The following is a 13,475-nucleotide window of genomic DNA, read 5'->3' as shown; positions in this document are numbered from 1 at the left end:
AAACAAAAGACAGTTAAGTGACAGTCCATACAGTGAGAGACATGGGGTCAACACCAAAGACTTTCTCATTGAGGGGCTCTATTCATGGTCCAGAAAAGGAGTAAACAACTCACTAATGAGATCTGCAGAGGATGCAAAGCTGGGAGGTAGAGAGACTTAATTGACAGGGGCATCAAATCATAAAGCAGAGTTCAATAGGAAAAAATATAGCCAATATATCTAGGGGAAAACAACCCTAAACTCAGATAATGTTCAGTCCATTGGCAGGATGAGGGACAGCAGAAGCATGTAAAAAAGTTCAGACAGGCTGCAACTCAGTGACAGAACAAGTAAGAATGCTAAGAGGACATGAGGAGGATGCCAGGGAGAGAAGGTGCATCGACCTGAAGGAAAACTAAAATAAAGCAGCATCAGGAGACAGGTGGTCTAGGAAAGAGGTCAACTTTATTGTTTAAAAGGAAAAAAAAAAGTCCATTCTGCCTTCTAAATCTTTTTTTTAATGGGCTATGAAAACACCTTCCCTATTGAGCTCTCGCTTTTCTTGAGCCTCCCTCACTTCCACGGGCTGGGGCTTAGCAGCTACAAGATGGCACAGAGCCATTATCCTAGGGTTCTCGGACAATAATGTTTCAAAGGAAAGCCCACTCACAGTACAGGTTGGCTGTTTCTCCTAATTTTCTATGAGGCCTATATTGCCTTAGGTCAATGCCTCCTGGCTTTGAGAAAGTGTTAATTTCTCTCCATTTACTCAACCCACAACAGCACAATGACCCTGAAGCCAATTTTTCCACCATCAGTCTCAAAGCAATGGCTCAACAAAATTAACTCTAGGCAGCTCTCTGCTTCAGCAGGCAACCATCTTGTTATATTACTTTAGTACAAAATCAGTACTAAGGAGGCTGTTTTCTTCTTAAAAATCTAAATCTTCAGAAATTTCCCTATATAGGTGTAATCATTAAACAATACTCATAACAATCATCATACCATGGCTATTTCTAACAACGTAATAAAGAGCTGTTTCTGGCTTCACTTTCCAGAGCAGCTTACCTATCTATCAGAATTAAATATTCAATAGTGCCACAGTAAAAACAAGCACAGGATATGCCAATACATCCCATTCTGTTGTGTTGTGCAGTGTTCCTGTTACTCTGGAAACACATCAGCTGTTTGAGTGTTTCACATCAGGCTGACAAACTGACCACAAGTCCACATCAGGAGTCCCACCTACTGTATAGTGATGACTATACAATATTAAGGGAACTATGGCCACATTTTCTCATCCTGTATTCTTTGAGCGTACCTGGATTAGTAGTGACACAGAACTGGACAAAAGAAAGAGGAAGAAAGGGGGTCTTAAGAAGAAGACTAATTACCAAACTATATTATATTGTTATTACTATCATATACTTATTATGGCTTTCTTGGATATAGTCTTACCATGTATGTGACACTGGCCTGAAAGTCACAATCTTCCTGCTTCAATCTCTTGAGGGTGGGGATTATAAGCATGCATTACACTTTGTTTTTAATGACCTCTAAGTGAGCTTTAAATAATCAAAGATGTAACCCCTTCATACTTATTTAGGGATGAGTTCCTAGACGAGGCCTATAGAAAAGTCCAAAAGAAAGAATCCAAGAAGACACAACAGGCTGGCAGACTTATTTCTTAGGTGACATTCTGTAAGGCAGTGTATAGATTTTCTAGCCATAGGGATGTGTTAGAGGTAAATGTTATAAATCAGGCAAAGTTCTGTTTCAAATAATGGGAGAAATGATACTAATAACAAAGTCTGAAACTCATGCCTTTTGTAACTATAGCCCATAACTTCACAATGACCAAGCTTCTAAAGCTAAGTGTGTCCTGAGGCCACAGAAACACCACTGAGAGAGGAAAACTCATGCAATCACTTTGAACCAATGGATATATTTGGTTTAGTCCAAGTAGCTGGCTGAGCTATCCACATGCATTCAGTTGTAAGTAGCTCAGCTCCTGCTGCTTCCCAGGAAGTCTGGGAATCACTCAGCCAATGGCACCACATTGACAAAAGTGTCCCTGAGTAAGAGCCTTGAGGAATGTCAACGGCAAGAAACACTGCGGAGCAGACTGCAAGTCCTTGGGGCAACCAGCCACAGAGATGAAGGACAAAAGTAAAATGTCACAAGGCTTCTCATATGCTCTTGCCAGCTGTCACAAGTGTTTCAAACCAAAACTCATTTCCTAATAAATGTTTTCATTTCCATTGTACATGACAGAAGGTCTAAAGGTGGTTAAGTGGGAGGAGCTTGGGGGAAAGCCCTCTGAAGGTAAAAGACTGAGGCAAATGAATTGCACACACAAGCGGGGCTTCCCCACTGGTCCCAAGAATGGTGACACCGATGTTTGGTATAGTGTGCATATCCATGAGTCCTTTTTTTCACATCAATACAGGGAGATCTTATGTGTGTTTCAGCCTTTAAAAAAAAATGGATGCTTACGTGTGATTAATCAGGGTTATAAAGCAAGTTCCAAGTGGGCCATTCTGGACTTCACAGGGGGTGGAGGGTGGGATAGGAATTTTAAAAAGGATGCAAGCTCTAATGGCACGTTTGTTGTTTTGTTTCTTCCCTAACAAATTCTGCCCAGGTATAGGTACAATAGTGAGACAGGAGCAAATAAATCAAAATAGGGCTGTAGGACCCAATGTGTTTAGTCATCATTCAAACTCACCTGGCCTCTGCAGCCAGCAGTTCATCATAGTGTGAGGATCTCTGGTCATCATCCTGCCGGTATCTGATCACTGTGGCTAGACCTTTGCTGACAAGAGCCTCAGCGATGTTTCTGCAACAGGAAAGATAGGTCAGTGAGCACTAAAGGTGCATATGGAGCTCAGTCAACAGAAATAATAACGGTTAGCACCTGGAGGTCTTCAATGCATTCTGGCGGAGTGAAGGAGAAGCCAAGGATTTCAAGACCAATGAGTTGCTAAGCCAGAAATCCAAATAAAAGGTTGAATAACAAACAAAGTTCCCTACTTCAGCATTTTCCTGGTTAGTACAGTCAGATGCTACATCAATCCATAAATAAAAACTAGCAAAAAAAAAAAATCTGTAAAAAGCCCACATCAGGCTAGGCTATTTACAGAATGTTATAAACAAGCCACTACCCTCAAGAAAAGTCTGCTCTAAAATATCAGGCACATAGATAAAAAATGAAACACATAAAAGCATGACCTAAATTTCAAAAAATCTCCTTTCTATACCAAACTGTAACTAGAAAATGTTTTGTTTTACTTTGGCATTGCTAGAAACGTCAGTTTAACATAATAGTCAAACTATGTCTCTTCTCATCTCACCTCTAGAAAGAAGTAGTTTCCTATCCAAAGTGGGTCTGGAGGTGAGCCACAAAAGAATATGGCAGAAGGAAAGAGGCATTCTTGTAGAAGAAAACCAGACGAAGGACAGGAAAATAAAGTATAAAGTAAGAGATGACTACTTTTGGAGCAGTCTGCCACTGGGACTATGGAAGACCTCACATTAAAATCTGAACTGAAGTGCTTCTTGCATATATGGAATCTTTGGTTCACTACAATAGGAAAACTGCTCCCACCAGGGAATGAGAGGTGTTTCTGGAAGTTGCCTCCAACGCTAATGATGCTAAGGCAACAAATGAAGCATATTTGCATGGTTCCTCTCCAGTCTGGAATGGGAACATAGACACAAACAGCCAATTGTAAAACTAACTTGTGTAAAAATGAACTACAGCAAATGCTTGAAAGCAAGAGCCATGATATTATTGAGGGAGAGTGGTGGTTATGTCTTTCTTTGTATTTGTCATAATTGCAGCAAAGGCCCCACTCATACCATCTGGTTTGTTGCCCTTTAGGGAGAGGGTACGGTAAGCAATAGGCTACTGTGCCATATGCTATGATTTAGACTTGTTTGAAAATGTAGTTAACTCTTTAACACACTAGTGGTCCTCATAAAAGTGTCATGGGGGTGCAGGCAGCTGGATAACCAGCATATCTGCTTGTTTAAGCCACTCAGGGGCTTTATTCATCTCACCCTAGAAAAACCGGATTTATTAAAGGAAAAAAATTAGCTGGTAGAGAAAAGGAGAAGATGCTGTGGCTGATTCTCTTCCATTATATGCCCCTCTACTGTCTGTTGATCCACTGCCAGCATGATATTAATATCTCTAAACCACCACGGAATTAGCACTTCTCAAAATCCACTCCCACAAAGAGGCTGCGCTGCTGGCCACCCTGTCTCCTGAGTCACTGCCTAAGCATGCTGGCAAATGCTGTCATTATCACAGAGTTGTGTTTGGCAGCCTAGAGAAGGCAACAGCCCCAAATCAGCAGATGTAGATGTTGATACACGGTGAGGATTTAACTGAGGTTGTCACCAAGGAGCCCTATCAGGACCAGAAAGAGGTTCCACCCACCCAAGAGTGAGTGAGACAGCTAGGAAGGAGTGGGGATACAATTCCACTGTGACAGGTTGAGATGCCTTGGTGATTTTAAATGCCAAGAGAATAAAGAAATATTTGTTACTGCATTTTCAATTACTGAGCATTGGCATTTTACAGTCAACATGGGGTCTGAAGGAGAAAGCAAGAATGACAAAGCAAGAAAGGAAAATTTTACTCAAATAAGCTTCTGTATGAGAAGCTAAAGAATACAAAACAACAACAACAAAAACCCACAATGTTTAATGGACCAGTCCTATTAATGTTGCGCAAATCAGTCCCTAGATTTAGCACCTATATGCCTAGCCAGCAGAGAATGAAGGGCACATTCCTTTCATATTCTCTTCACTGTGTGTGTGTGTGTGTGTGTGTGTGTGTGTGTGTGTGTGTGTGTGTGTAAATACCAGGGCTTGACCTCAGAACCTGGGTGTTGTTTCTTAGCTTCTTCACTCAAGGTGATCACTCTACCACTTGAGTGGACCACGGCTCCACTTCTGGCTTCTAAGAGTCACATGGCCCTCCTCACTGGGCTGAATGCAAAGTGAAACCCAAGATCCTAGCTGCTACATAACCAGGATTACAAGTATGAGCCTAGCTCCTTGTTTTCTTTAAATGTCAGCAAATTGCTACAAACCTGTGAAAGCTTGCCACATGGAGTTCTGGAGGTCACAGATTCCCAACTCACTCCATACTCTGCCCACCACTCATTTGTCCCTTTCCTCTAAGGCCTAACATCAGAGCCCAGCCAGGTTTTCTTAGCTACATATTCTAACGGAGCATTTTCCTCAGAGGAACAGTTGTGGTGCTGGTGCTTATAATAAAGAAAGTAAAATACATGAAATAATAAACAAACCTTCTTACTGTGTATTTACTACATTCCAGGCATGTGAATCACATGCATTCTCTTCTTAGTGCATCTCCTATGATAAAGCATCAACTGTTATGCAATAATATAATTATTAAATCACTGCCTTTAAGAGAAAGGTTCAGTTTTCCTTGCTCTACACCATCACCAATTTCTAGCACAAATATAATCCTTTGGATAAAAAAACCCTTTAGGATAAAATAATTTCTAAATGCAGTGGAATTATAGCAAGTTTCTTTTAATTTTGTATTAAACTCTCCAAAAAATTTTTGATATTAAGGTAGAAGAAAAAACACCTGTTTATTTTGTAAATACAGTATTGGAACATTACTCCTTTTTCTACCCAAGGTTTTCCAGCATAAAAATGAGGACAATAACTTTTTTCATGCCTTTTCCACTTCTGTCTTTCCCTTCCCTATTATCTGAGACTGCAATTTGAAAAATGAATGAAAGGGAGAAAGTGAAAATGGAATTAGCCTAGATCCATGTACTTCACTGTGCTGTTCATTTCTTTTGGCTGCTAATGGAAGGTCACAAGACTTTTCCTCTGGCTAAAGATGGCTCAGAACTCAAAAATGAGTGCATTCATCAGTGGCCCAGTAAAAAAAGAGAACATTAAATTGTGTGCCATGATATTATGCTTCTTTAGACAAATTTGTAAGTTCTGCTTTCTTGAGTGTATCAGTAATTCCATTCCAATTACACATGTCTGGCACAAATGAATAATTCATAATCAGTGTATAAAAAAGAAAACTAACACAGCCTTGGGGGTCTCACAGTAAGTCATCACTCTGTAACAGCTAAAAAAAGAAACATTAGAGAATATTTCTCCAAACTAAAAGAAAAATTGAGTTTTACTATAAGGGAACAGTATCCATCAGGAAATGTCAGATATTTCTGGTAGACAAACAGTGACATTCTCATCTTCCCTAGTCACTTTCCACATAGCAAGCCCATTGTCATTACTTCACACCTATTACACTATAATGGCTTTGAATCAGGTTCTATGTTCTGAAAACAAGACCAAAAGGTGACTTAGGCTCATATGAAAGAATAGGAATCTTCAAAAGTAAAATTCTAATTAACATATTTTTTGCTTGTCATTCCCATCCCTTACACCAAACTCAACATTGGAAGTAAAAACTATATAAGCTAATAGGTGAAATATCTAAAATTGTTTAGGTTACTTTATACATGGGTCATTTTGCACCTACTTGAAGTTAGAGAAAGGTTCTACAAACACTCAAAGAACATGTTTTGTTTGAACGATTTGAAAGTAAGTTGTATCATCATCCCTACGTATTTCCAGTGTGCATTTCCTACAAATTCGAAACACAAGTAGAATTAGGACATTAACATAGAAGCATTACTACCATCTAATTAAAAACTCTGCTGTTCCAATAGAATTTTTAGTCTCCCAGCCATAGCCATAGGAAATACGTTCCAAGATATAGAGTAGATGCCTGCAACCAAGGATAGTACTGAACTCTATACAGTTCTTCCTCTTGATGTGTATTATATAGTGTCTTCATGCTATTTGATTTGAAATATATACAGATATTCTTATTGTTATCATCCCCAAAGAATACAGTGTAACAACTATTAGAAGCTATTTATATTGAATTAGGTATTATGTTTTGTGGAAGGATTAAGTGTTTGAAAGGATATAAATAACATAAGTGCACATCATATTGGGGGTTTGGCTTAAGCATTCATAGATTTTATTGTCTGTGAAAGGCCTAGAATCAATTTTCTATGAGTACTAAGGAATAACTGGATTTTTTTCAAAGATTTCATTCCCATAAAATATACAATAATTTAGGAATAGGAAGAGACTAACACTAATGAATAATAAAAACAGAATTAAAAACTGCAATAAAAGTTTAGTGTAGTCCCAAACTTTCTTGCCTTCTGTATTTCTTTTTCACTTAAGAGGAAATTTATAGCTTATTTTTTTATATAGCTGAGCCTGGTAACATCGCTCTTGAGAATTGAGAGGGTAGCATACATAGTGGGAGTGGAAAATTTTGAGGGCAGTACAGTTGCTACGGCTCAGAATCAAATGTTCCACAAAATTGCCATATTTTTTTAATCTGAAACAATTCTTTTATCTTTCTTTGATTTATACGACCTTGACATTAAAGCGGTTCTGGTAAGTTATATTCATTTGTCTTTTCTTCATAATCAGTTAGAAGTTATACAGCGATGCTGTTATTCACTGAGATTATTATATTTAATCACTTGATTGAAGTGGTATCTACTAGGCTTCTCGACTCTAAAGTTACTCATTTTCTCTTTGAAAATAATTAGGTATTTTCTGAGTAAATACTTTGATCTATTTAAATCTCATCTTTCATAAAACTTCCAAGTTATTGACTTAATATTGCTATGAATTCATAGCATCTCTTTTTATTCAGAGGGTTATAATCTGCTACTACTGTTCTTTACTTCAGTGTCCTTTGGGCACTCCCTTGTTTTCTGGCTTCCTTGTTCCAGGCTTATCCTGTACTACCTACCCTAGCTCTGGAATTAGCCACTTATCCAAGGAACTATACTTACAATATGTTTAATTCTATACATTTAATTCTACATTTATCTGTAACTACTGAAAACCATGTGTGCTAGACATGAAAATATGCCTCTTGGATCTCAGAGTACAGGAAGCATAATTGACTGACAACTCAGCTGCTGTGCTCTGAAATCCATCACTGCTATTACAGCCAAGACTATGCTTCCCACCAGCTGCTACTAGCCAATAACTAAGCCCAGCAGAGATACTAAGGCAGGCGTATTGCTGAAAGACACAGGACTCCACTGATGGACAATTTAGACATAAAGATTGTCTCCATCCATTTTCTGCTGCTAAGATGGTAGAAAAGCTAATAAACGTGAGAGAATGGACAAGGGGCTGAACTCAGTTTATAATTACACTATACTACATTAGTGCACTTAAGAGGACTCTATTCAGTTGTCCTCATTTATATAGGCCCCACCTTTCAGCACTGTTGTACATGTATAGCTGTTTTAAGGAAACTCTTCCAGAATTGCCTTGTGTAGTTTAAATTTTTGTTTTTCAATCTTCCTCCAGCCTCTTCATTCTCTTTAGGAGAAAGGAAGTGTTTGGCCTGCCTTGCAGTCTGAAGACTCAACCAGCTTCCCACAATTATTTCCCTGGTTACCTCAGCAGTTACTTCTATCATTAATTTCTAGCATACTTCATTCTTCTTGAAGAAGCTTGGGCAGTATAACTACAGTATGTGTTAACGTAGAAATGTATATTCCCAATTCGCCCCTTCAATATCTGTAACAACCTCTATGACAATGAGGAGACTTATCCACAGTGTTTCGACCTCCTAGACCAACACCCCTAGTGGAACCAAACTTTATTATTGTTGTCACCTCCTTCTAAATGAATACCATGTTCCAAGGCCTTCTTCTCAAATAGATGTCTGCACTTAGTAAGTCAGTTTATGGGGCTTAAACTCTGGGCCTGGGTGCTTTCCCTAAGCTCTTCAGCTCAAGGCTACCACCCTACCACTTGAGCCACAATGCCACTTCCAGTTTTCTGGTGGTTAATTGGAGATGAGTCTCACAGACTTACATGCCCAGACTGGCTTTGAACTTCAATTGTCAGATCTTAGCCTCCTGAGTAGCTAGGATTACAGGCATAAGCCACTGTGCCTGGCACTCACCTGTTCTTAAGCCTTATTCGTAAATTGATCATGACTCCTGAGGCCTGACTACTAAGTTTGGAGTAGATTTATCACCTCTGCTCTGCCCTAAGAGCTATTAACACACAGTTGTTTCCATGATCTACAAATATCAACCATTACTAACTTTCTACAGAGCCAAATTATGACAATATGGAGAAAAGTTTTTCAAGGATGACTGACACAAGCAACTATATGCATTTGTCTGTCTTGTTATTAAAAATAATGCAACAGTAATATAAATATCAACAAGAGAATAAAGATAAAATCTTCTCCAAATATACATATTTCTCTTTCTGTGATTGCTGTGTGACTTGGATGATTTGATTCCTAGAGCGGAGCAAATTCAAAGGGAATACACTACATAGTAAAGTAGAACCAGGGTTAAATGGATACAAATATCAAGTGCGGGCATGGGGAATAATACCTTGATACACTCTTGCATGCTTCCCCTTCATGCTCCATTTAAAAAGGGTAACAGATAACTCAGTAGCCTTGCCTTATAGATCTTTACCTATGTCTTTGAACTTAACATTTCCCACTTAAAACCATTCACATTTTATCAGTCACTGAGGAGGCCATGGAGATTAAAAGGCAGAATATTTTCCTTAAGGCAAACACATGCGGGTACACATTTCAGCTAAAGCAAATCCATGAAGAGATGGATCTGCAATATATTTTAGTCAAGGTTAAAGGAAATGATGAAAAATAATTAACATTTTAATATATTTATAACCATCACTCCAAGTATCTCTCAGACATATCCATGTATTCACACATGTACAGAAACATACATACACACACATACACACAAACATACACATACTCACACAATTTCATTACAATAATTTCAAGGTCCTGTGTTAAAATGAACTCAGAACAAAACATACCCATGCCTTATGAACGTTTGGCATGTACGTCAGGCCTCTGTCACCCTTGTTCCCCAAGTGTGCTGTCACTATAATCCCAGGGAAACTATCCCTCTTTAATTTACATACTCACTATACTTGCCCTACAAGTGGAGCATCTCACAAGTGCCACACCGGAGATCCATAGTTGGCAGAACCCCAATACTAATTCCTGACACACAAGAACGTTGGCCTTGCTTCTCATTAGTTCTTCAAGTAAAGTTCTACCCGAGGCTGATCTATATGGAAGTGAAAGCATAGTGATATTTTCTGGCAAGCAAGTGTTTTAATTTTTAGAGACAAGTTGAAATTAAAAGTCATGACAGGATTCCACTAGGCAGAAAATTCAGATAAGCCATTACAGGATTCCATTAGATAGAAAATTCAGAAGATAGAAAAATTTTCAAAAATATAATAAGCTCCATCTTTGCTCATATACAGAGAACATGGTTTCCTTCATCCCAAAACACAGTGAACAAGAAGAGAAAATGGTCAACATCTCAGTCCCAAAAGCCAAGACCCTTCAGATCTCCAAACGTTGACACCAAGGCCTCTAAAATCCATATTCTTTGAAACAGGAACCTTGAAATTTCAGGCTTTTGAAAAACTTTTATAAGCTGGAAATAAAACCCCAGAAAAACAAACAAACAAACTAACAAAAAAACCCAAAACAAAAACTACATTCACTAAAGGCAATAGGAAAAGTTTACATGGGAGAGATCAGAGAGACCTAGAGATAATGAGCAGTAAACAAGAATCTCTGATTAAGTGACCATTTTCAAACTAGGCTTCAAAAAGAAACGAACTTCCACTAGGTGATAGCGTCCAGAAACTAATGCAATGAATTTCCCAGACACGCTGTACCTCTTCCCCTGATGCTGTTGATCCCCAAGTATATATACACTAGCTCAAAGGTGTTTTGTTCTGACTATCCTCCCAGCACCTGTCCCCCACACACAGCGAGGAAGCATGTCTCACAATGCTAAGCAGAATCTGCACAAGGAGATTTCTTATATCAGCAATAATTGGAAGCATATGAAGTGGCACAATCCTTTATAGATTTCTTTACTCTCTCTTCCTTCATCTTATCCATTTTTCACTTAGTCCCATAAACCTAAGTTCTAAAAATGACTCAAATTGAGTTTTAAAGTTTTTATATTGAACAGCTCCTTTTCTTATTTAATAAATCTTGTGCCAAGATAGCCACAGTGGATTTGAACAGTGCTAGAGACTTTTCCAAACTTTACAAGACAGATTGAATACAAAAAGGAAGATTCAAACGCTTCTGTGTCCCTAGCCAGGCTTTAGTTACTAGAATGAAGTGGAGGGAAAATCAAAGATTATCAAGGGCTATTAACTTAGGGCAGAGCACCTTTGCTGAAAGCTCTGAGAGCCAAGTTTGTGACTTTGACAACTGATCAGCCAAGCTGGGCTTATACAGTAGCACAAGGCATAGCCTGACCCATAGAGAACATACCTGAGAAAACCACACATGAATAAGAAACTACGGAATTGAACTTAAAAGCAAATCAAGTTCAAGAAACTCTTAAACCACCTCTCTAGTGTCAGTTCAATTTTTGTCAGCATTCATAATATGCACAGGTCTGTGATTCCACACAAAAAGTAGAACTAAGAGCGTTTTCTAGAGATTAGAGTTGAAATATGGAAGTCAAGAACTCTTGGAATAATGACTATGTGTGTCAGCAATAAAAATCACTCTTCGTCATTCAGAGATGAAAATGGGAAGAAAAAATACAGATAAGAAAGTTAAGTTCTACTTTAAGAACTCAAAAAGATGTCAGGTTATGCAAGGCAGATGGCTCACACCTGTAATCCTAGCTACTCAGAAGGCTAAGATCTGAGGATCAAGGTTCAAAGCCAGCCTGGGCACCAAAGGACCGGAGACTCTTATCTCCAATTAACCTGGAAAACGAGAAGTTGGGCTTTGCTCAAGGTAGGGCAATAGCCTTAAACTGAAGAGCTCAGGGACAGCTCCCAGCTCAAGTTCAAGCCACATGACCTACAAAAAAATTTAAAAAATGCCAGCTTAGAACCAAAGGAGATTTATAAACAACAGTGGTGAAAACGGTTTATAAGGAAAGGGATTTGGGCTCACACTTATACTCAGAAGGCTGACATCTGAGAATCATGTTCGAAAGCCAGCTGGGGCAGATAAATTCAAGACTTGTTATGTCAAAAAGTAAAAAGGGGGCCGGGAGTTTGACTTAGAGGCGGAGTGCTTGCCTAGCATTCACGAAGACCCAGGTTCGATTCCTCGGTACCACATACATAGATAAAAGCCAGAAGTGGGGCTGGGAGTTTGGCCTAGTGGTTAAAGTGCTTGCCTAGCATGCGCGAAGACCCAGGTTCGATTCCTTGGTACCACATACATACAAAAAAAAAAAAAAAAAAAGCTGGAAGTGGTGCTGAGGCTCAAGTGGTAGAGTTCTAGCCTTGAGAAAGTCCAAGGACAGTGCTCAGGCCCTGAGCTCAAGCCCAGGACTGGCAAAAAAAAAAAAAAAAAAAAAAAAGCCAGAAGTGAGAAGTGGTGCTGAGGCTCTAATGGTAGAGCTGTGGCCTTGAGAAAGTCCAAGGACAGTGCTCAGGCCTTGAGCTCAAGTCCAGGACTGGCATACACACAAACAAAGAAAGCAAAAAGGAGGGAACAAGAGTTTGGCCTAGTTGTACAGTGCTTGCCTAGCATACACGAAGATGGGGATTTAATTTCTCGGTGCCACATAACATAAGAAAAAGAAAAAAAAAAATCCAGAAGTGGTGCTGTGGCTCAATTGGTAGAGCTCTAGTCCTAAGAAAACTCATGCACAGAGCTCAGGCCCTGAGCCAAAGCCCAGGACTGGGAAAAGAAAAAAAAAAAAGGGCAGGGTTGGGGGGAGAAGGAAGGAAAGAGAGAGGGTTGAAGGGGGACACAGGGAAGGAGGAAGGAAGAAAGGTGGGGAGGAGGGAGAGAGAGAAAGAAGAGTGAAAGAGAGAAGGGGAACAAAATTAAGGGAAAAAGACATTCCATGAAACTAATGCTTCTTAGATCAAATTCTTGAATTGCTATAGCAAATATCCATCCACACTTTACTATTAGTAATAGGCTTACACTTGAGTACTGACAAAAGCCATTCTAGCTACAGAGGCCACGTCCCACTAAACTCCAATAGCACTCTTCAAATAAGAAAGAAAAAAGTACCTAGGGACTTTGAAAGGGGGTATTAAAAAATTACTTCATATTTGCCTTACCAAATAGCTAATTCTCTAGTGTGAGCTACCTCCAAGCCATTCTGTATCTACCACCTTGTTTCTATTGGTGTGCTAACTACCTAGGTGAACACATATACCATGATCTCCAGAACAGATAGATGACAAAGGAAAAGCAGACAGAATATGGTGGGAAGGAGTATAATCAAGAGGGACAAAGACTGAGCAAATGCAGCAGTGGCACTCATTAGGCACTATGTTGAAAATCAGCTATGTACTCATGGTGGGGACTGGAGGGAAAGACAGAAAGAATGAGGGCGCAGGTGACATTACTGGAAAAG

At 39.2% G+C, this 13,475-nt stretch overlaps 1 protein-coding gene across 1 annotated transcript in view; it reads right to left on the bottom strand.

Moving 5' to 3' along the window:
* Snd1 (staphylococcal nuclease and tudor domain containing 1) overlaps positions 1-13,475 on the bottom strand; it is a 450,499-nt gene that overhangs the window by 189,545 nt on the left and 247,479 nt on the right. Inside the window, exon 13 of the mRNA XM_090333252.1 lies at positions 2,708-2,818. Within this exon, the coding sequence (XP_090189378.1) occupies positions 2,708-2,818 (111 nt within the window). The remainder of the gene's footprint in view (positions 1-2,707; positions 2,819-13,475) is intronic.

Source organism: Megascapheus bottae, chromosome 5 (genome assembly GCF_031878675.1).
Source record: "Megascapheus bottae isolate mThoBot1 chromosome 5, mThoBot2.hap1, whole genome shotgun sequence".
Classification (NCBI taxonomy): domain Eukaryota; kingdom Metazoa; phylum Chordata; class Mammalia; order Rodentia; family Geomyidae; genus Megascapheus; species Megascapheus bottae.
Note: the sequence above shows the minus strand (reverse complement) of the source record. Positions and strands in the feature narration are given on the sequence as shown.